Here is a 21,315-nt window from a genome sequence, read left to right on the forward strand (position 1 = left end):
GCAAGGTTATTAGGTACAGTAGGGTTGAGGGTCAAGTCAATTGGGAGGTGAGTTTGAATGGAGAAAAACTGGAGGAAGTGAAGTGTTTTAGATATCTGGGAGTGGATCTGTCAGCGGATGGAACCATGGAAGCGGAAGTGGATCATAGGGTGGGGGAGGGGGCGAAAATTTTGGGAGCCTTGAAAAATGTGTGGAAGTCGAGAACATTATCTCGGAAAGCAAAAATGGGTATGTTTGAAGGAATAGTGGTTCCAACAATGTTGTATGGTTGCGAGGCGTGGGCTATGGATAGAGTTGTGCGCAGGAGGATGGATGTGCTGGAAATGAGATGTTTGAGGACAATGTGTGGTGTGAGGTGGTTTGATCGAGTAAGTAACGTAAGGGTAAGAGAGATGTGTGGAAATAAAAAGAGCGTGGTTGAGAGAGCAGAAGAGGGTGTTTTGAAATGGTTTGGGCACATGGAGAGAATGAGTGAGGAAAGATTGACCAAGAGGATATATGTGTCGGAGGTGGAGGGAACGAGGAGAAGAGGGAGACCAAATTGGAGGTGGAAAGATGGAGTGAAAAAGATTTTGTGTGATCGGGGCCTGAACATGCAGGAGGGTGAAAGGAGGGCAAGGAATAGAGTGAATTGGAGCGATGTGGTATACAGGGGTTGACGTGCTGTCAGTGGATTGAATCAAGGCATGTGAAGCGTCTGGGGTAAACCATGGAAAGCTGTGTAGGTATGTATATTTGCGTGTGTGGACGTGTGTATGTACATGTGTATGGGGGGGGGGTTGGGCCATTTCTTTCGTCTGTTTCCTTGCGCTACCTCGCAAACGCGGGAGACAGCGACAAAGTATAAAAAAAAAAATATATATATATATATATATATATATATATATATATATATATATATATATATATATATATATATATATATATATATATATATAAATATATTTATTTATATTTATTTATTTTGCTTTGTCGCTGTCTCCCGCGTTAGCGAGGTAGCGCAAGGAAACAGACGAAAGAATGGCCTAACCCGCCCCCATACACATGTATATACATACATGTCCACACACGCACAATATACATACCTATACATCTCAATGTACACATATATATACACACACAGACATCTACATATATACACCTGTACATAATTCATATTGTCTGCCTTTATTTGTTCCCATTGCCACCTCGCCACACATGGAATAACAACCCCCTCCCCCCTCATGTGTGCGAGGTAGCGCTAGGAAAAACACCAAAGGCCCCATTCGTTCACACTCAGTCTCTAGCTGTCATGTAATAATGCACCGAAACCACAGCTCCCTTTCCACATCCAGGCCCCACACACTTTCCATGGTTTACCCCAGACGCTTCACATGCCCTGGTTCAATCCACTGGCAGCACGTCGACCCCGGTATACCACATCGTTCCAATTCACTCTATTCCTTGCACGCCTTTCACCTTCCTGCATGTTCAGGCCCCGATCACTCAAAATCTTTTTCACTCCATCTTTCCACCTAAAATTTGGTCTCCCACTTCTCATCGTTCCCTCCACCTCTGACACATATATCCTCTTGGTCAATCTTTCCTCACTCATTCTCTCCATGTGACCAAACCATTTCAAAACACCCTCTTCTGCTCTCTCAACCACACTCTTTTTATTTCCACACATCTCTCTTACCATTACACTACTTACTCGATCAAACCACCTCACACCACATATTGTCCTCAAAAATCTCATTTCCAGCACATCCACCCTCCTGCGCACAACTCTATCCATAGCCCATGCCTCGCAACCATACAACATTGTTGGAACCACTAATCCTTCAAACATACCCATTTTTGCTTTCCGAGATAATGTTCTCCACTTCCAAACATTCTTCAAGGCTCCCAGGATTTTCGCCCCCTCCCCCACCCTATGATTCACTTCTGCTTCCATGGTTCCGTCCGCTGCCAGATCCACTCCCAGATATCTAAAACACTTCACTTCCTCCAGCTTTTCTCCATTCAAACTTACCCCCCAATTGACTTGACCCTCAACCATACTGTACCTAATAACCTTGCTCTTATTCACATTTACTCTTAACTTTCTTCTTTCACACACTTTACCAAACTCAGTCACCAGCTTCTGCAGTTTCTTACATGAATCAGCCACCAGCGCTGTATCATCAGCAAACAACAACTGACTCACTTCCCATGCTCTCTCATCCACAACAGACTGCATACTTGCCCCTCTTTCCAAAACTCTTGCATTCATCTCCCTAACAACCCCATCCATAAACAAATTAAACACCCATGGAAACATCACACACCCCTGCCGCAAACCTACATTCACTGAGAACCAATCACTTTCCTCTCTTCCTCGATAAAACTTTTCACTGCTTCTAACAACTTTCCTCCCACACCATATATTCTTATTACCTTCCACAGAGCATCTCTATCAACTCTATCATATGCCTTCTCCAGATCCATAAATGCTACATACAAATCCATTTGTTTTTCTAAGTATTTCTTGCATACATTCTTCAAAGCAAACACCTGATCCACACATCCTCTACCACTTATGAAACCACACTGCTCTTCCCCAATCTGATGCTCTGTACATGCCTTCACCCTCTCAATCAATACCCTCCCATATAATTTACCAGGAATACTCAACAAACTTATACCTCTGTAATTTGAGCACTCACTCTTATCCCCTTTGCCTTTGTACAATGGCACTATGCAAGCATTCCACCAATCCTTAGGCACCTCACCATGAGTCATACATACATTAAATAACCTTACCAACCAGTCAACAATACAGTCACCCCCTTTTTTAATAAATTCCACTGCAATGCCATCCAAACCTGCTGCTTTGCCGGCTTTCATCTTCCGCAAAGCTTTTACTACCTCTTCTCTGTTTACCAAATCATTTTCCCTAACCCTCTCACTTTGCACACCACCTCGACCAAGACACCCCACATCTGCCACTCTATCATCAAACACATTCAACAAACCTTCAAAATACTCACTCCATCTCCTTCTCACATCACCACTACTTGTTATCACCTCCCCATTAGCCCCCGTCACTGAAGTTCCCATTTGCTCCCTTGTCTTATGCACTTTATTTACCTCCTTCCAAAACATCTTTTTATTCTCCCTAAAATTTAATGATACTCTCTCACCCCAACTCTCATTTGCCCTCTTTTTCACCTCTTGCACCTTTCTCTTGACCTCCTGCCTCTTTCTTTTATACCTCTCCCACTCATTTGCATTTTTTCCCTGCAAAAATCGTTCAAATGCCTCTCTCTTCTCTTTCACTAATAATCTTACTTCTTCATTCCACCACTCACTACCTTTTCTAATTAACCCACCTCCCACGCTTCTCAGGCCACAAGCATCTTTTGCACAAGCCATCACTGCTTCCCTAAATACATCTCATTCCTCCCCCTCTCCCCCCCCTTACCTCCTTTGTTCTCACCTTTTTCCATTCTGTACTCAGTCTCTCCTGGTACTTCCTCACACAAGTCTCCTTCCCAAGCTCACTTACTCTCACCACTCTCTTCACCCCAACATTCTCTCTTCTTTTCTGAAAACCCCCACAAATCTTCACCTTTGCTTTCACAAGATAATGATCGGACATCCCTCCAGTTGCACCTCTCAGCACATTAACATCCAAAAGTCTCTCTTTCGTGCGTCTATCAATTAACACGTAATCCAATAACGCTCTCTGGCCATCTCTCCTACTTACATACGTATACTTATGTATTTATTTATTTTTATTTATTTATTATACTTTGTCGCTGTCTCCCGCGTTTGCGAGGTAGCGCAAGGAAACAGACGAAAGAAATGGCCCAACCCCCCCCCCATACACATGTATATACATACGTCCACACACGCAAATATACATACCTACACAGCTTTCCATGGTTTACCCCAGACGCTTCACATGCCTTGATTCAATCCACTGACAGCACGTCAACCCCGGTATACCACATCGCTCCAATTCACTCTATTCCTTGCCCTCCTTTCACCCTCCTGCATGTTCAGGCCCCAATCACACAAAATCTTTTTCACTCCATCTTTCCACCTCCAATTTGGTCTCCCTCTTCTCCTCGTTCCCTCCACCTCCGACACATATATCCTCTTGGTCAATCTTTCCTCACTCATTCTCTCCATGTGCCCAAACCACTTCAAACCACCCTCTTCTGCTCTCTCAACCACGCTCTTTTTATTTCCACACATCTCTCTTACCCTTACGTTACTCACTCGATCAAACCACCTCACACCACACATTGTCCTCAAACATCTCATTTCCAGCACATCCATCCTCCTGCGCACAACTCTATCCATAGCCCACGCCTCGCAACCATACAACATTGTTGGAACCACTATTCCTTCAAACATACCCATTTTTGCTTTCCGAGATAATGTTCTCGACTTCCACACATTCTTCAAGGCCCCCAGAATTTTCGCCCCCTCCCCCACCCTATGATCCACTTCCGCTTCCATGTTTCCATCCGCTGCCAGATCCACTCCCAGATATCTAAAACACTTCACTTCCTCCAGTTTTTCTCCATTCAAACTCACCTCCCAATTGACTTGACCCTCAACCCTACTGTACCTAATAACCTTGCTCTTATTCACATTTACTCTTAACTTTCTTCTTCCACACACTTTACCAAACTCAGTCACCAGCTTCTGCAGTTTCTCACATGAATCAGCCACCAGCGCTGTATCATCAGCGAACAACAACTGACTCACTTCCCAAGCTCTCTCGCTTTTTAAACAAGGTATTCCCAATCACCAGTCCTTTTTCAGCACATAAATCTACATGCTCTTCACCATTTCCATTTACAACACTGAACACTCCATGTATACCAATTATTCCCTCAACTGCCACATTACTCACCTTTGCATTCAAATCACCCATCACTATAACCCGGTCTTGTACATCAAAACCACTAACACACTCATTCAGCTGCTCCCAAAACACTTGCCTCTCATGATATTTTTTCTCATACCCAGGTGCATATGCACCATCTCTCTCCATCAACTTTCAGTTTTACCCATATCAATCTAAAATTTACTTTCTTACACTCTATCACATACTCCCACAACTCCTGATTCAGGAGTAGTGCTACTCCTTCCCTTGCTCTTGTCCTCTCACTAACCCCTGACTTTACTCCCAAGACATTCCCAAACCACTCTTCCCCTTTACCCTTGAGCTTCGTTTCACTAAGAGCCAAAACATTATATGTATATATATATATATATATATATATATATATATATATATATATATATATATATATATATATATATATATATTTTCTTTCTTTTTTCTTTCAAACTATTCTCCATTTCCCGAATTAGCGAGGTAGCGTTAAGAACAGAGGACTGGGCCTTTGAGGGAATACCCTCACCTGGCCCAGTTCTCTGTTCCTTCTTTTGGAAAATTAAAAAAAAACGAGAGGGGAGGATTTCCAGCCCCCCGCTCCCTCCCCTTTTAGTTGCCTTCTACGACACGCAGGGAATACGTGGGAAGTATTCTTTCTCCCCTATCCCCAGGGAATATATATATATATATATATATATATATATATATATATATATATATATATATATATATATATACATATATATATATATATATATATATATATATATATATATATATATATATATATATATATATATATGTGTGTGTGTGTGTGTGTGTGTGTGGATGTGCTGGAAATGAGATGTTTGAGGACAATATGTGGTGTGAGGTGGTTTGATCGATAAGTAATAATAGGGTAAGAGAGATCTGTGGAAATGAAAAGAGCGTGGTTGAGAGAGCAGAAGAGGGTGTTTTGAAATGGTTTGGTCACATGGAGAGAATGAGTGAGGAAAGACTGACCAAGAGGATACATGTGGCAGAGGTGGAGGGAACGAGGAGAAGTGGGAGACCAAATTGGAAGTGGAAAGGTGGAGTGAAAAAGATTTTGAGTGATCGGGGCATGAACATGCAGGAGGGTGAAAGGCAGGCAAGGAATAGAGTGAATTGGATTGATGTGGTATACCGGGGTCGACGTGCTGTCAATGGATTGAATCAGGGCATGTGAAGCGTCTGGGGTAAACCATAGAAAGTTCTGTGGGGCCTGGATGTGGAAAGGGAGCTGTGGTTTCGGGCATTATTGCATGACAGCTAGAGACTGAGTGTGAACGAATCGGGCCTTTGTTGTCTTTTCCTAGCGCTACCTCGCACACATGAGAGGGGAGGGGGACGTTTTTCCATGTGTGGCGAGGTTGCGATGGGAATGAATAAAGGCAGACAGTGTGAATTGTGTGCATGTGTATATATGTATGTGTCTGTGTGTGTACATATATATGTACATTGAGATGTATGGGTATGTATATTTTGTGGACATGTATGCATATGCATGTGTATGAGGGTGGGTTGGGCCATTTCTTTCGTCTGTCTCCTTGCACTACCTCGCAAACGCAGGAGACAGCGACAAAGCAAAAAAAAAAATATATATATATATATATTATATATATATATATATATATATATATATATATATATATATATATTGGTTCTCAGTGAATGTAGGTTTGCGGCAGGGGTGTGTGATGTCTCCATGGTTGTTTAATTTGTTTATGGATGGGGTTGTTAGGGAGGTAAATGCAAGAGTTTTGGAAAGAGGGGCAAGTATGAAGTCTGTTGGGGATGAGAGAGCTTGGGAAGTGAGTCAGTTGTTGTTCGCTGATGATACAGCGCTGGTGGCTGATTCATGTGAGAAACTGCAGAAGCTGGTGACTGAGTTTGGTAAAGTGTGTGGAAGAAGAAAGTTAAGAGTAAATGTGAATAAGAGCAAGGTTATTAGGTACAGTAGGGTTGAGGGTCAAGTCAATTGGGAGGTGAGTTTGAATGGAGAAAAACTGGAGGAAGTGAAGTGTTTTAGATATCTGGGAGTGGATCTGGCAGCGGATGGAACCATGGAAGCGGAAGTGGATCATAGGGTGAGGGAGGGGGCGAAAATTCTGGGGGCCTTGAAGAATGTGTGGAAGTCGAGAACATTATCTCGGAAAGCAAAAATGGGTATGTTTGAAGGAATAGTGGTTCCAACAATGTTCTATGGTTGCGAGGCGTGGGCTATGGATAGAGTTGTGCGCAGGAGGATGGATGTGCTGGAAATGAGATGTTTGAGGACAATGTGTGGTGTGAGGTGGTTTGATCGAGTGAGTAACGTAAGGGTAAGAGAGATGTGTGGAAATAAAAAGAGCGTGGTTGAGAGAGCAGAAGAGGGTGTTTTGAAGTGGTTTGGGCACATGGAGAGGATGAGTGAGGAAAGATTGACCAAGAGGATAAATGTGTCGGAGGTGGAGGGAACGAGGAGAAGAGGGAGACCAAATTGGAGGTGGAAAGATGGAGTGAAAAAGATTTTGTGTGATCGGGGCCTGAACATGCAGGAGGGTGAAAGGAGGGCAAGGAATAGAGTGAATTGGAGCGATGTGGTATACCGGGGTTGACGTGCTGTCAGTGGATTGAATCAAGGCATGTGAAGCGTCTGGGGTAAACCATGGAAAGCTGTGTAGGTATGTATATTTGCGTGTGGACGTATGTATATACATGTGTATGGGGGGGGGGGTTGGGCCATTTCTTTCGTCTGTTTCCTTGCGCTACCTCGCAAACGCGGGAGACAGCGACAAAGTATAAATAAAAAAGAAAAAAAAAAATATATATATATATATATATATATATATATATATATATATATATATATATATATTTCATCTTCTTATTATACTTTGGTGTAACAAGTCAGTTAGATACATAACAAGGGAGGGAAAAGTCTGCACGACTGATACTTGCCATTGTTTAAGGTTTAAAAACTATTTACTTTGAAAACTAAAAATATCAGCAATAAAAATTGTATGAGTTAATCATACTCACTCGTAATACACTGTTGTGGATCCTGTGTTAAATAAAGAGTACTGACAGGTTAAAGAAAATGATAAAAAAAAGTTGGCTTACCTCTCCTCATTATGGAGTCTTGTACACCAATCAACTATATACCTTACATCCTCAGCTTCAATCTTAAGAAAACTTTGGGGGCGTACTCCCTGAAATGTAACGTGATGATTAGTATGTTCATAAAGTCAAAGACTTATAAATGCTTAATCATTATCATTTTTATCTATTCATTTAAAATGATATGTGCTGTTATTATTTCATACAACAATCTAACTCACAAAGATTCTCCAAATGTTGTCTAAGTTTCTCTCGCCATTTAATTCTATATACTATACTTACTTTTCTCTCACACGTCACAACAGCTATATTTAGCAACCCTGCTGCAGAGCAGTTAGCTATTATTTATATCTATTTATTGTGGAGGTGAAGGTGAAGATTTGTAGAGGTTTTCAGAAAAGAAGAAAGAATGTTGGGGTGAAGAGAGTGGTGAGAGTAAGTGAGCTTGGGAAGGAGACTTGTGTGAGGAAGTACCAGGAGAGACTGAGTACAGAATGGAAAAAGGTGAGAACAAAGGATGTAAGGGGAGTGGGGAGGAATGGGATGTATTTACGGAAGTAGTGATGGGATGTATTTACGGAAGTAGTGATGGCTTGCGCAAAAGATATACATTCATTTTCATTTATATATTTTGCTTTGTCGCTGTCTCCCTCGTTAGCGAGGTACTGCAAGGAAACAGACGAAAGAATGGCCCAACCCACCCACATACACATGTGTATGCATACACGTCCACACACGCAAATATACATACCTATACATCTCAACGTATACATATATATACACAAACAGACATATACATATATATACACAAACAGACATATACATATATACACATGTACATAATTCATACTGTCTGCCTTTATTCATTCCCATTGCCACCCTGCCACACAGGAAATAACAACCCCCTCCCCCCAAATGTGTGCGAGGTAGTGCTAGGAAAAGACAACAAAGGCCGCTTTCGTTCACACACAGTCTCTAGCTGTCATGCAATAATGCAACAAAACCACAGCTCCCTTTCCATATCCAGGCCCCACAGAACTTTCCATGGTTTACCCCAGATGCTTCACATGTCCTGGTTCAATCCATTAACAGCACGTCGGCCCCGGTACACCACATCATTCCAATTCACTCTATTCCTTGCACGCCCTTCACCCTCCTGTATGTTCAGGCCCCGATTACTCAAAATCTTTTTCACTCCATCTTTCCACCTCCAATTTGGTCTCCCACTTCTCCTCGTTCCCTTCACCTCTGACACATATATCCTCTTGGTCAATCTTTCCTCACTCATTCTCTCCATGTGACCAAACCATTTCAAAACACCCTCCTCTGCTCTCTCAACCACACCATTTTTATTACTACACATCTCTCTTACCCTTACATTACTTACTCAATCAAACCACCTCACACCACATATTGTCCTCAAACATCTCATTTCCAGCACATCCACCCTCCTCCGCACAACTCTATCCATAGCCTACGCCTCGCAACCATATAACACACATATATATATATATATCTATTTTATATTTATTTATTTTGCTTTGTCGCTGTCTCCTGCGTTAGCGAGGTAGCGCAAGGATACAAACGAAAGAATGGCCCAACCCGCCCCCATACACATATATATACAAACACGTCCACACACGCAAATATACATACCTATACATCTCAATGTACACATATCTATACACACACAGACATATACATATATACACATGTCCATAATTCATACAGTCTGCCTTTATTTGTTCCCATCGCCACCTCGCCACACATAGAATAACAACCCCTTCCCCCCTCATGTGTGCGAGGTAGCGCTAGGAAAGACACCAAAGGCCCCATTCGTTCACACTCAGTCTCTAGCTGTCATGTAATAATGCACCGAAACCACAGCTCCCTTTCCACATCCAGGCCCCACACACTTTCCATGGTTTACCCCAGACGCTTCACATGCCCTGGTTCAATCCACTGACAGCACGTCGACCCCGGTATACCACATTGTTCCAATTCACTCTGTTCCTTGCACGCCTTTCACCCTCCTGCATGTTCAGGCCCCGATCACTCAAAATCTTTTTCACTCCATCTCTTCACCTCCAATTTGGTCTCCCACTTCTCCTCGTTCCCTCCACCTCTGACACATATATCCTCTTGGTCAATCCTTCCTCACTTGTTCTCTCCATGTGACCAAACCATTTCAAAACACCCTCTTCTGCTCTCTCAACCACACTCTTTTTATTTCCACACATCTCTCTCACCCTTACATCACTTACTCGATCAAACCATCTCACACCACATATTGTCCTCAAAAATCTCATTTCCAGCACATCCATCCTCCTGCGCACAGCTCTATCCATAGCCCACGCCTCACAACCATAGAACATAGTTGGAACCACTATTCCTTCAAACATACTCATTTTTGCTTTCCGAGATAATGTTCTCGACTTCCAAACATTCTTCAAGGCTCCCAGAATTTTCGCCCCCTCCCCCACCCTATGATTCACTTCCGCTTCCATGGTTCCATCCGCTGCCAAGTCCACTCCCAGATATCTAAAACACATTACTTCGTCCAGTTTTTCTCCATTCAAACTTACCTCCCAATTGACTTGACCCTCAACCCTACTGTACCTAATAACCTTGCTCTTATTCACATTTACTCTTAACTGTCTTCTTTTACACACTTTACCAAACTCAGTCACCAGCTTCAGCAGTTTCTTACATGAATCAGCCACCAGCGCTGTATCATCAGCGAACAACAACTGACTCACTTCCCAAGCTCTCTCATCCACAACAGACTGCATACTTGCCCCTCTTTCCAAAACTCTTGCATTCATCTCCCTAACAACCACATCCATAAACAAATTAAACAACCATGGAGACATCACACACCCCTGCCGCAAACCTACATTCACTGAGAACCAATCACTTTCCTCTCTTCCTACACGTACACATGCCTTACATCCTCGATAAAAACTTTTCACTGCTTCTAACAACTTGCCTCCCACACCATATAGTTAAAACCTTCCACAGAGCATCTCTATCAACTCTATCATATGCCTTCTCCAGATCCATAAATGCTACATACAAATCCATTTGTTTTTCTAAGTATTTCTCATATACATTCTTCAAAGCAAACACCTTATCCACACATCCTCTACCACTTCTGACACCACACTGCTCCTCCCAAATCTGATGCTCTGTACACGCTTTCACCCTCTCAATCAATACCCTCCCATATAATTTACCAGGAATACTCAACAAACTCATACCTCTGTAATTTGAGCACTCACTCTTATCCCCTTTGCCTTTGTACAATGGCACTATGCAAGCATTCCGCCAATCCTCAGGCACCTCACGGTGAATCATACATACATTAAATAACCTTACCAACCAGTCAATAATACAGTCACTCCCTTTTTTAATAAATTCCACTGCAATACCATCCAAACCTGCTTCTTTGCCGACTTTCATCTTTCGTAAAGCTTTTACTACCTCTTCTCCATTTACCAAATCATTTTCCCTAACCCTCTTGCTTTGCACACCACCTCGACCAAAACACCCTATATCTGCCACTCTATCATCAAATATATATATATATATATATATATATATATATATATATATATATATATATATATATATATATATATCGATGTGGTATACCGGGGTTGACGTGCTGTCAGTGGATTGAATCAGGGCATGTGAAGCATCTTGGGTAAACCATGGAAAGCTGTGGAGGTATGTATATTTGCGTGTGTGGACGTATGTATATACATGTGTATGGGGGTGGGTTGGGCCATTTCTTTCGTCTGTTTCCTTGCGCTACCTCGCAAACGTGGGAGACAGCGACAAAGCAGAAAAAGAAAAAAAAAAATATATATATATATATATATATATATATATATATATATATATATATATATATATATATATATATATATGTATATATATATCGGGGCCTGAACATGCAGGAGGGTGAAAGGATGGCAAGGAGTAGAGTGAATTGGAGCGATGTGGTATACCGGGGTTGACGTGCTGTCAGTGGATTGAATCAAGGCATGTGAAGCGTCTGGGGTAAACCATGGAAAGCTGTGTAGGCATGTATATTTGCGTGTGTGGACGTATGTATATACATGTGTATGGGGGGGGTTGGGCCATTTCTTTCGTCTGTTTATATATATCTTTTTCTTTTCTTTCATACTATTCGTCATTTCCCGCCTCAGCAAGGTAGCGTTAACAACAGAGGACTGGGCCTCTGAGGAAACATCCTCACCCGGCCCCCTTCTCTGTTCCTTTTGGAAAAAAAAAAAAAAAAAAAAAAAAAAACGAGAGGGGAGGATTTCCAGCCCCCCGCTCCCTCCCCTTTTAGTCGTCTTCTACGACACACAGGGAATACGTGGGAAGTATTCTTTCTACCCTATCCCCAGGGATAATATATATATATATATATATATATATATATATATATATATATATATATATATAGGGTGTTTTGGTCGAGGTGGTTTGCAAAGTGAGAGGGTTGGGGAAAATGATTTCGTAAACAGAGAAGAGGTAGTAAAAGCTTTGCGGAAGATGAAAGCCGGCAAGGCAGCAGGTTTGGATGGTACTGCAGTGGAATTTATTAAAAAAGGGGGTGACTGTATTGTTGAGTGGTTGGTAAGGTTATCTAATGTATGTATGACTCACGGTGAGGTGCCTGAGGATTGGCGGAATGCGTGCGTAGTGCCATTGTACAAAGACAAAGGGGATAAGAGTGAGTGCTCAAATTACAGAGGTATAAGTTTGTTGAGTATTCCTGGTAAATTATATGGCAGGGTATTGATTGAGAGGGTGAAGGCATGTACAGAGCATCAGATTGGGGAAGAGCAGTGTGGTTTCAGAAGTGGTAGAGGATGTGTGGATCAGGTGTTTGCTTTGAAGATTGTATGTGAGAAATACTTAGAAAAGCAAATGGATTTGTATGTAGCATTTATGGATCTGGAGAAGGCATATGATAGAGTTGATAGAGATGCTCTGTGGAAGGTATTAAGAATATATGGTGTGGGAGGCAAGTTGTTAGAAGCAGTGAAAAGTTTTTATCGAGGATGTAAGGCATGTGTACGTGTAGGAAGAGAGGAAAGTGATTGGTTCTCAGTGAATGTAGGTTTGCGGCAGGGGTGTGTGATGTCTCCATGGTTGTTTAATTTCTTTATGGATGGGGTTGTTAGGGAGGTGAATGCAAGAGTTTTGGAAAGAGGGGCAAGTATGAAGTCTGTTGGGGATGAGAGAGCTTGGGAAGTGAGTCAGTTGTTGTTCGCTGATGATACAGCGCTGGTGGCTGATTCATGTGAGAAACTGCAGAAGCTGGTGACTGAGTTTGGTAAAGTGTGTGAAAGAAGAAAGTTAAGAGTAAATGTGAATAAGAGCAAGGTTATTAGGTACAGTAGGGTTGAGGGTCAAGTCAATTGGGAGGTGAGTTTGAATGGAGAAAAACTGGAGGAAGTGAAGTGTTTTAGATATCTGGGAGTGGATCTGGCAGTGGATGGAACCATGGAAGCGGAAGTGGATCATAGGGTGGGGGAGGGGGCGAAAATTCTGGGAGCCTTGAAGAATGTGTGGAAGTCGAGAACATCATCTCGGAAAGCAAAAATGGGTATGTTTGAAGGAATAGTGGTTCCAACAATGTTGTATGGTTGCGAGGCGTGGGCTATGGATAGAGTTGTGCGCAGGAGGATGGATGTGCTGGAAATGAGATGTTTGAGGACAATGTGTGGTGTGAGGTGGTTTGATCGAGTAAGTAACGTAAGGGTAAGAGAGATGTGTGGAAATAAAAAGAGCGTGGTTGAGAGAGCAGAAGAGGGTGTTTTGAAATGGTTTGGGCACATGGAGAGAATGAGTTAGGAAAGATTGTCCAAGAGGATATATGTGTCGGAGGTGGAGGGAGACCAAATTGGAGGTGGAAAGATGGAGTGAAAAAGATTTTGTGTGATCGGGGCCTGAACATGCAGGAGGGTGAAAGGAGGGCAAGGAATAGAGTGAATTGGAGTAATGTGGTATACCGGGGTTGACGTGCTGTCAGTGGATTGAATCGGGGCATGTGAAGCGTCTGGGGTAAACCATGGAAAGCTGTGTCGGTATGTATATTTTGCGTGTGTGGACATATGTATATACATGTGTATGGGGGTGGGTTGGGCCATTTCTTTCGTCTGTTTCCTTGCGCTACCTCGCAAACGCGGGAGACAGCGACAAAGCAAAAAAAAAAAAAAAACAAATATATATAGTGTTACTGGAGTGATAGTTTTCATACATGGTGCTTTGACAAGAAAATAGTGAAATTGGAAAAATGTAGCTTAGACATTGAAGCTTATTGATACAGTGGTTAAATTGATGAGAACTACTATTGACGTTTGTGTAAATAAATCATACATTTCCCTTTTACATAACCAGAGGTTGAACCATTATGTGACATTCATTTTTTCATTTCATTTCAAGCTAGAAGTTTCAGTTTTCTAAATAATTTCTTACATTTTTCATATGTATATATATGTATATGTGTGTGTGTGTGTATATGTGCGTGTGTATGTATATGTGTATATATATATATATATATATATATATATATATATATATATATATATATATATATATATATATATATATATATTATTTTTTTTTTATTATACTTTGTCGCTGTCTCCCGCGTTTGCGAGGTAGCGCAAGGAAACAGACGAAAGAAATGGCCCAACCCCCCCCATACACATGTATATACATACGTCCACACACGCAAATATACATACCTACACAGCTTTCCATGGTTTACCCCAGACGCTTCACATGCCTTGATTCAATCCACTAACAGCACGTCAACCCCCGTATACCACATCGTTCCAATTCACTCTATTCCTTGCCCTCCTTTCACCCTCCTGCATGTTCAGGCCCCGATCACACAAAATCTTTTTCACTCCATCCTTCCACCTCCAATTTGGTCTCCCTCTTCTCCTCGTTCCCTCCACCTCCGACACATATATCCTCTTGGTCAATCTTTCCTCACTCATTCTCTCCATGTGCCCAAACCACTTTAAAACACCCTCTTCTGCTCTCTCAACCACGCTCTTTTTATTTCCACACATCTCTCTTACCCTTACGTTACTCACTCGATCAAACCACCTCACACCACACATTGTCCTCAAACATCTCATTTCCAGCACATCCATCCTCCTGCGCACAACTCTATCCATAGCCCACGCCTCGCAGCCATACAACATTGTTGGAACCACTATTCCTTCAAACATACCCATTTTTGCTTTCCGAGATAATGTTCTTGACTTCCACACATTCTTCAAAGCTCCCAGAATTTTCGCCCCCTTCCCCACCCTATGATCCACTTCCGCTTCCATGGTTCCATCCGCTGCCAGATCCACTCCCAGATATCTAAAACACTTCACTTCCTCCAGTTTTTCTCCATTCAAACTCACCTCCCAATTGACTTGACCCTCAACCCTACTGTACCTAATAACCTTGCTCTTATTCACATTTACTCTTAACTTTCTTCTTCCACACACTTTACCAAACTCAGTCACCAGCTTCTGCAGTTTCTCACATGAATCAGCCACCAGCGCTGTATCATCAGCGAACAACAACTGACTCACTTCCCAAGCTCTCTCATCTCCAACAGACTTCATACTTGCACCTCTTTCCAAAACTCTTGCATTTACCTCCCTAACAACCCCATCCATAAACAAATTAAACAACCATGGAGACATCACACACCCCTGCCGCAAACCTACATTCACCGAGAACCAGTCACTCTCCTCTCTTCCTACACGTACACATGCCTTACATCCTCGATAAAAACTTTTCACTGCTTCTAACAACTTTCCTCCCACACCATATATTCTTAATACCTTCCACAGAGCATCTCTATCAACTCTATCATATGCCTTCTCCAGATCCATAAATGCTACATACAAATCCATTTGCTTTTCTAAGTATTTCTCACATACATTCTTCAAAACAAACACCTGATCCACACATCCTCTACCACTTCTGAAACCACACTGCTCTTCCCCAATCTGATGCTCTGTACATGCCTTCACCCTCTCAATCAATACCCTCCCATATAATTTACCAGGAATACTCAACAAACTTATACCTCTGTAATTTGAGCACTCACTCTTATCCCCTTTGCCTTTGTACAATGGCACTATGCACGCATTCCGCCAATCCTCAGGCACCTCACCATGAGCCATACATACATTAAATAACCTTACCAACCAGTCAACAATACAGTCACCCCCTTTTTTAATAAATTCCACTGCAATACCATCCAAACCTGCTGCCTTGCCGGCTTTCATCTTCCGCAAAGCTTTCACTACCTCTTCTCTTTACCAAATCATTTTCCCTAACCCTCTCACTTTGCACACCACCTCGACCAAAACACCCTATATCTGCCACTCTATCATCAAACACATTCAACAAACCTTCAAAATACTCACTCCATCTCCTTCTCACATCACCACTACTTGTTATCACCTCCCCATTTGCGCCCTTCACTGAAGTTCCCATTTGCTCCCTTGTCTTACGCACTTTATTTACCTCCTTCCAGAACATCTTTTTATTCTCCCTAAAATTTAATGATACTCTCTCACCCCAACTCTCATTTGCCCTTTTTTTCACCTCTTGCACCTTTCTCTTGACCTCCTGTCTCTTTCTTTTATACATCTCCCACTCAATTGCATTTTTTCCCTGCAAAAATCGTCCAAATGCCTCTCTCTTCTCTTTCACTAATACTCTTACTTCTTCATCCCACCACTCACTACCCTTTCTAATCAACCCACCTCCCACTCTTCTCATGCCACAAGCATCTTTTGCGCAATCCATCACTGATTCCCTAAATACATCCCATTCCTCCCCCACTCCCCTTACTTCGATTGTTCTCACCTTTTTCCATTCTGTACTCAGTCTCTCCTGGTACTTCCTCACACAGGTCTCCTTCTCAAGCTCACTTACTCTCACCACCCTCTTCACCCCAACATTCACTCTTCTTTTCTGAAAACCCATACAGATCTTCACCTTAGCCTCCACAAGATAATGATCAGACATCCCTCCAGTTGCACCTCTCAGCACATTAACATCTAAATATATATATATATATCCCTGGGGATAGGCGTGAAAGAATACTTCCCACGTATTCCTCGCGTGTCGTAGAAAGCGACTAGAGGGGACGGGAGCGGGGGGCCAGAAATCCTCCCCTCCTTGTATTAACTTTCTAAAATGGGAAACAGAAGAAGGAGTCACGCGGGGAGTGCTCATCCTCCTCGAAGGCTCAGAGTGGGGTGCCTAAATGTGTGTGGATGTAACCAAGATGTGAAAAAAGGAGAGATAGGTAGTATGTTTGAGGAAAGGAACCTGGATGTTTTGGCTCTGAGTGAAACGAAGCTCAAGGGTAAAGGGGAAGAGTGGTTTGGGAATGTCTGGGGAGTAAAGTCAGGGGTTAGTGAGAGGACAAGAGCAAGGGAAGGAGTAGCAATACTCCTGAAACAGGAGTTGTGGGAGTATGTGATAGAGTGTAAGAAAGTAAATTCTCGATTAATATGGGTAAAACTGAAAGTTGATGGAGAGAGGTGGGTGATTATTGGTGCATATGCACCTGGGCATGAGAAGAAAGATCAAGAGAGGCAAGTGCTTTGGGAGCAGCTGAATGAGTATGTTAGTGGTTTTGATGCACGAGATCGGGTCATAGTGATGGGTGATTTGAATGGAAAGGTGAGTAATGTGGCAGTTGAGGGAATAATTGGTATACATGGGGTGTTCAGTGTTGTAAATGGAAATGGTGAAGAGCTTGTAGATTTATGTGCTGAAAAAGGACTGATGATTGGGAATACCTGGTTTAAAAAGCGAGATATACATAAGTATACTTATGTAAGTAGGAGAGATGGCCAGAGAGTGTTATTGGATTACGTGTTAATTGACAGGCGTGCGAAAGAGAGACTTTTGGATGTTAATGTGCTGAGAGGTGCAACTGGAGGGATGTCTGATCATTATCTTGTGGAGGCTAAGGTGAAGATTTGTATGGCTTTTCAGAAAAGAAGAGTGAATGTTGGGGTGAAGAGGGTGGTGAGAGTAAGTGAGCTTGAGAAGGAGACCTGTGTGAGGAAGTACCAGGAGAGACTGAGTACAGAATGGAAAAAGGTGAGAACAATGGAAGTAAGGGGAGTGGGGGAGGAATGGGATGTATTTAGGGAATCAGTGATGGATTGCGCAAAAGATGCTTGTGGCATGAGAAGAGTGGGAGGTGGGTTGATTAGAAAGGGTAGTGAGTGGTGGGATGAAGAAGTAAGAGTATTAGTGAAAGAGAAGAGAGAGGCATTTGGACGATTTTTGCAGGGAAAAAATGCAATTGAGTGGGAGATGTATAAAAGAAAGAGACAGGAGGTCAAGAGAAAGGTGCAAGAGGTGAAAAAGAGGGCAAATGAGAGTTGGGGTGAGAGAGTATCATTAAATTTAGGGAGAATAAAAAGATGTTCTGGAAGGAGGTAAATAAAGTGCGTAAGACAAGGGAGCAAATGGGAACTTCGGTGAAGGGCGCAAGTGGGGAGGTGATAACAAGTTGTGGTGATGTGAGAAGGAGATGGAGTGAGTATTTTGAAGGTTTGTTGAATGTGTTTGATGATAGAGTGGCAGATATAGGGTGTTTTGGTCGAGGTGGTGTGCAAAGTGAGAGGGTTAGGGAAAATGATTTGGTAAACAGAGAAGAGGTAGTGAAAGCTTTGCGGAAGATGAAAGCCGGCAAGGCAGCAGGTTTGGATGGTATTGCAGTGGAGTTTATTAAAAAAGGGGGTGACTGTATTGTTGACTGGTTGGTAAGGTTATTTAATGTATGTATGACTCATGGTGAGGTGCCTGAGGATTGGCGGAATGCGTGCATAGTGCCATTGTACAAAGGCAAAGGGGATAAGAGTGAGTGCTCAAATTACAGAGGTATAAGTTTGTTGAGTATTCCTGGTAAATTATATGGGAGGGTATTGATTGAGAGGGTGAAGGCATGTACAGAGCATCAGATTGGGGAAGAGCAGTGTGGTTTCAGAAGTGGTAGAGGATGTGTGGATCAGGTGTTTGCTTTGAAGAATGTATGTGAGAAATACTTAGAAAAGCAAATGGATTTGTATGTAGCATTTATGGATCTGGAGAAGGCATATGATAGAGTTGATAGAGATGCTCTGTGGAAGGTATTAAGAATATATGGTGTGGGAGGAAAGTTGTTAAAAGCAGTGAAAAGTTTTTATCGAGGATGTAAGGCATGTGTACGTGTAGGAAGAGAGGAAAGTGATTGGTTCTCAGTGAATGTAGGTTTGCGGCAGGGGTCTGTGATGTCTCCATGGTTGTTTAATTTGTTTATGGATGGGGTTGTTAGGGAGGTAAATGCAAGAGTTTTGGAAAGAGGGGCAAGTATGAAGTCTGTTGGGGATGAGAGAGCTTGGGAAGTGAGTCAGTTGTTGTTCGCTGATGATACAGCGCTGGTGGCTGATTCATGTGAGAAACTGCAGAAGCTGGTGACTGAGTTTGGTAAAGTGTGTGGAAGAAGAAAGTTAAGAGTAAATGTGAATAAGAGCAAGGTTATTAGGTACAGTAGGGTTGAGGGTCAAGTCAATTGGGAGGTGAGTTTGAATGGAGAAAAACTGGAGGAAGTGAAGTGTTTTAGATATCTGGGAGTGGATCTGGCAGCGGATGGAACCATGGAAGCGGAAGTGGATCATAGGGTGGGGGAGGGGGCGAAAATCCTGGGGGCCTTGAAGAATGTGTGGAAGTCGAGAACATTATCTCGGAAAGCAAAAATGGGTATGTTTGAAGGAATGGTGGTTCCAACCATGTTGTATGGTTGCGAGGCGTGGGCTATGGATAGAGTTGTGCGCAGGAGGATGGATGTGCTGGAAATGAGATGTTTGAGGACAGTGTGTGGTGTGAGGTGGTTTGATCGAGTGAGTAACGTAAGGGTAAGAGAGATGTGTGGAAATAAAAAGAGCGTGGTTGAGAGAGCAGAAGAGGGTGTTTTGAAGTGGTTTGGGCACATGGAGAGGATGAGTGAGGAAAGATTGACCAAGAGGATATATGTGTCGGAGGTGGAGGGAACAAGGAGAAGAGGGAGACCAAATTGGAGGTGGAAAGATGGAGTGAAAAAGATTTTGTGTGATCGGGGCCTGAACATGCAGGAGGGTGAAAGGAGGGCAAGGAATAGAGTGAATTGGAGCGATGTGGTATACCGGGGTTGACGTGCTGTCAGTGGATTGAAGCAGGGCATGTGAAGCGTCTGGGGTAAACCATGGAAAGCTGTGTAGGTATGTATATTTGCGTGTGTGGACGTATGTATATACATGTGTATGGGGGGGGGGGGTTTAGGCCATTTTCTTTCGTCTGTTTCCTTGCGCTACTTCGCAAACGCGGGAGACAGCGACAAAGTATAATAAATAAATAAAATATATATATTATCCCTGGGGAAAGGGGTGAAAGAATACTTCCCACGCATTCCTCGCGTGTCATAGAAGGCGACTAGAGGGGACGGGAGCGGGGGCCAGAAATCCTACCCTCCTTGTATTTTTTTAACTTTCTAAAATGGGAAACAGAAGAAGGAGTCACGCGGGGAGTGCTCATCCTCCTCGAAGGCTCAGACTGGGGTGTCTAAATGTGTGTGGATGTAACCAAGATGTGAAAAAAGGAGAGATAGGTAGTATGTTTGAGGAAAGGAACCTGGATGTTTTGGCTCTGAGTGAAACAAAGCTCAAGGGTAAAGGGGAAGAGTGGTTTGGAAATGTCTTGGGAGTAAAGTCAGGGGTTAGTGAGAGGACAAGAGCGAGTAAAGTCAGGGGTTAGTGAGAGGACAAGAGCGAGTAAAGTCAGGGGTTAGTGAGAGGACAAGAGCAAGGGAAGGAGTAGCAGTACTCCTGAAACAGGAGTTGTGGGAGTATGTGATAGAATGTAAGAAAGTAAATTCTCGATTAATATGGGTAAAACTGAAAGTTGATGGAGAGAGATGGGTGATTATTGGTGCATATGCACCTGGGCATGAGAAGAAAGATCATGAGAGGCAAGTGTTTTGGGAGCAGCTGAATGAGTGTGTTGGTGGTTTTGATGCACGAGACCGGGTTATAGTGATGGGAGATTTGAATGCAAAGGTGAGTAATGTGGCAGTTGAGGGAATAATTGGTATACATGGGGTGTTCAGTGTTGTAAATGGAAATGGTGAAGAGCTTGTAGATTTATGTGCTGAAAAAGGACTGGTGATTGGGAATACCTGGTTTAAAAAGCGAGATATACATAAGTATACGTATGTAAGTAGGAGAGATGGC

The 21,315-nt window shown here is 42.6% G+C and overlaps 1 protein-coding gene across 1 annotated transcript in view; it reads right to left on the minus strand.

Moving 5' to 3' along the window:
• The window catches only part of LOC139757294 (uncharacterized), a 517,589-nt gene that overhangs the window by 421,654 nt on the left and 74,620 nt on the right, over nt 1-21,315 (minus strand). Inside the window, exon 6 of the mRNA XM_071677667.1 lies at nt 8,003-8,091. Within this exon, the coding sequence (XP_071533768.1) occupies nt 8,003-8,091 (89 nt within the window). The remainder of the gene's footprint in view (nt 1-8,002; nt 8,092-21,315) is intronic.

Source organism: Panulirus ornatus, chromosome 2 (genome assembly GCF_036320965.1).
Source record: "Panulirus ornatus isolate Po-2019 chromosome 2, ASM3632096v1, whole genome shotgun sequence".
Classification (NCBI taxonomy): Eukaryota; Metazoa; Arthropoda; class Malacostraca; order Decapoda; family Palinuridae; genus Panulirus; species Panulirus ornatus.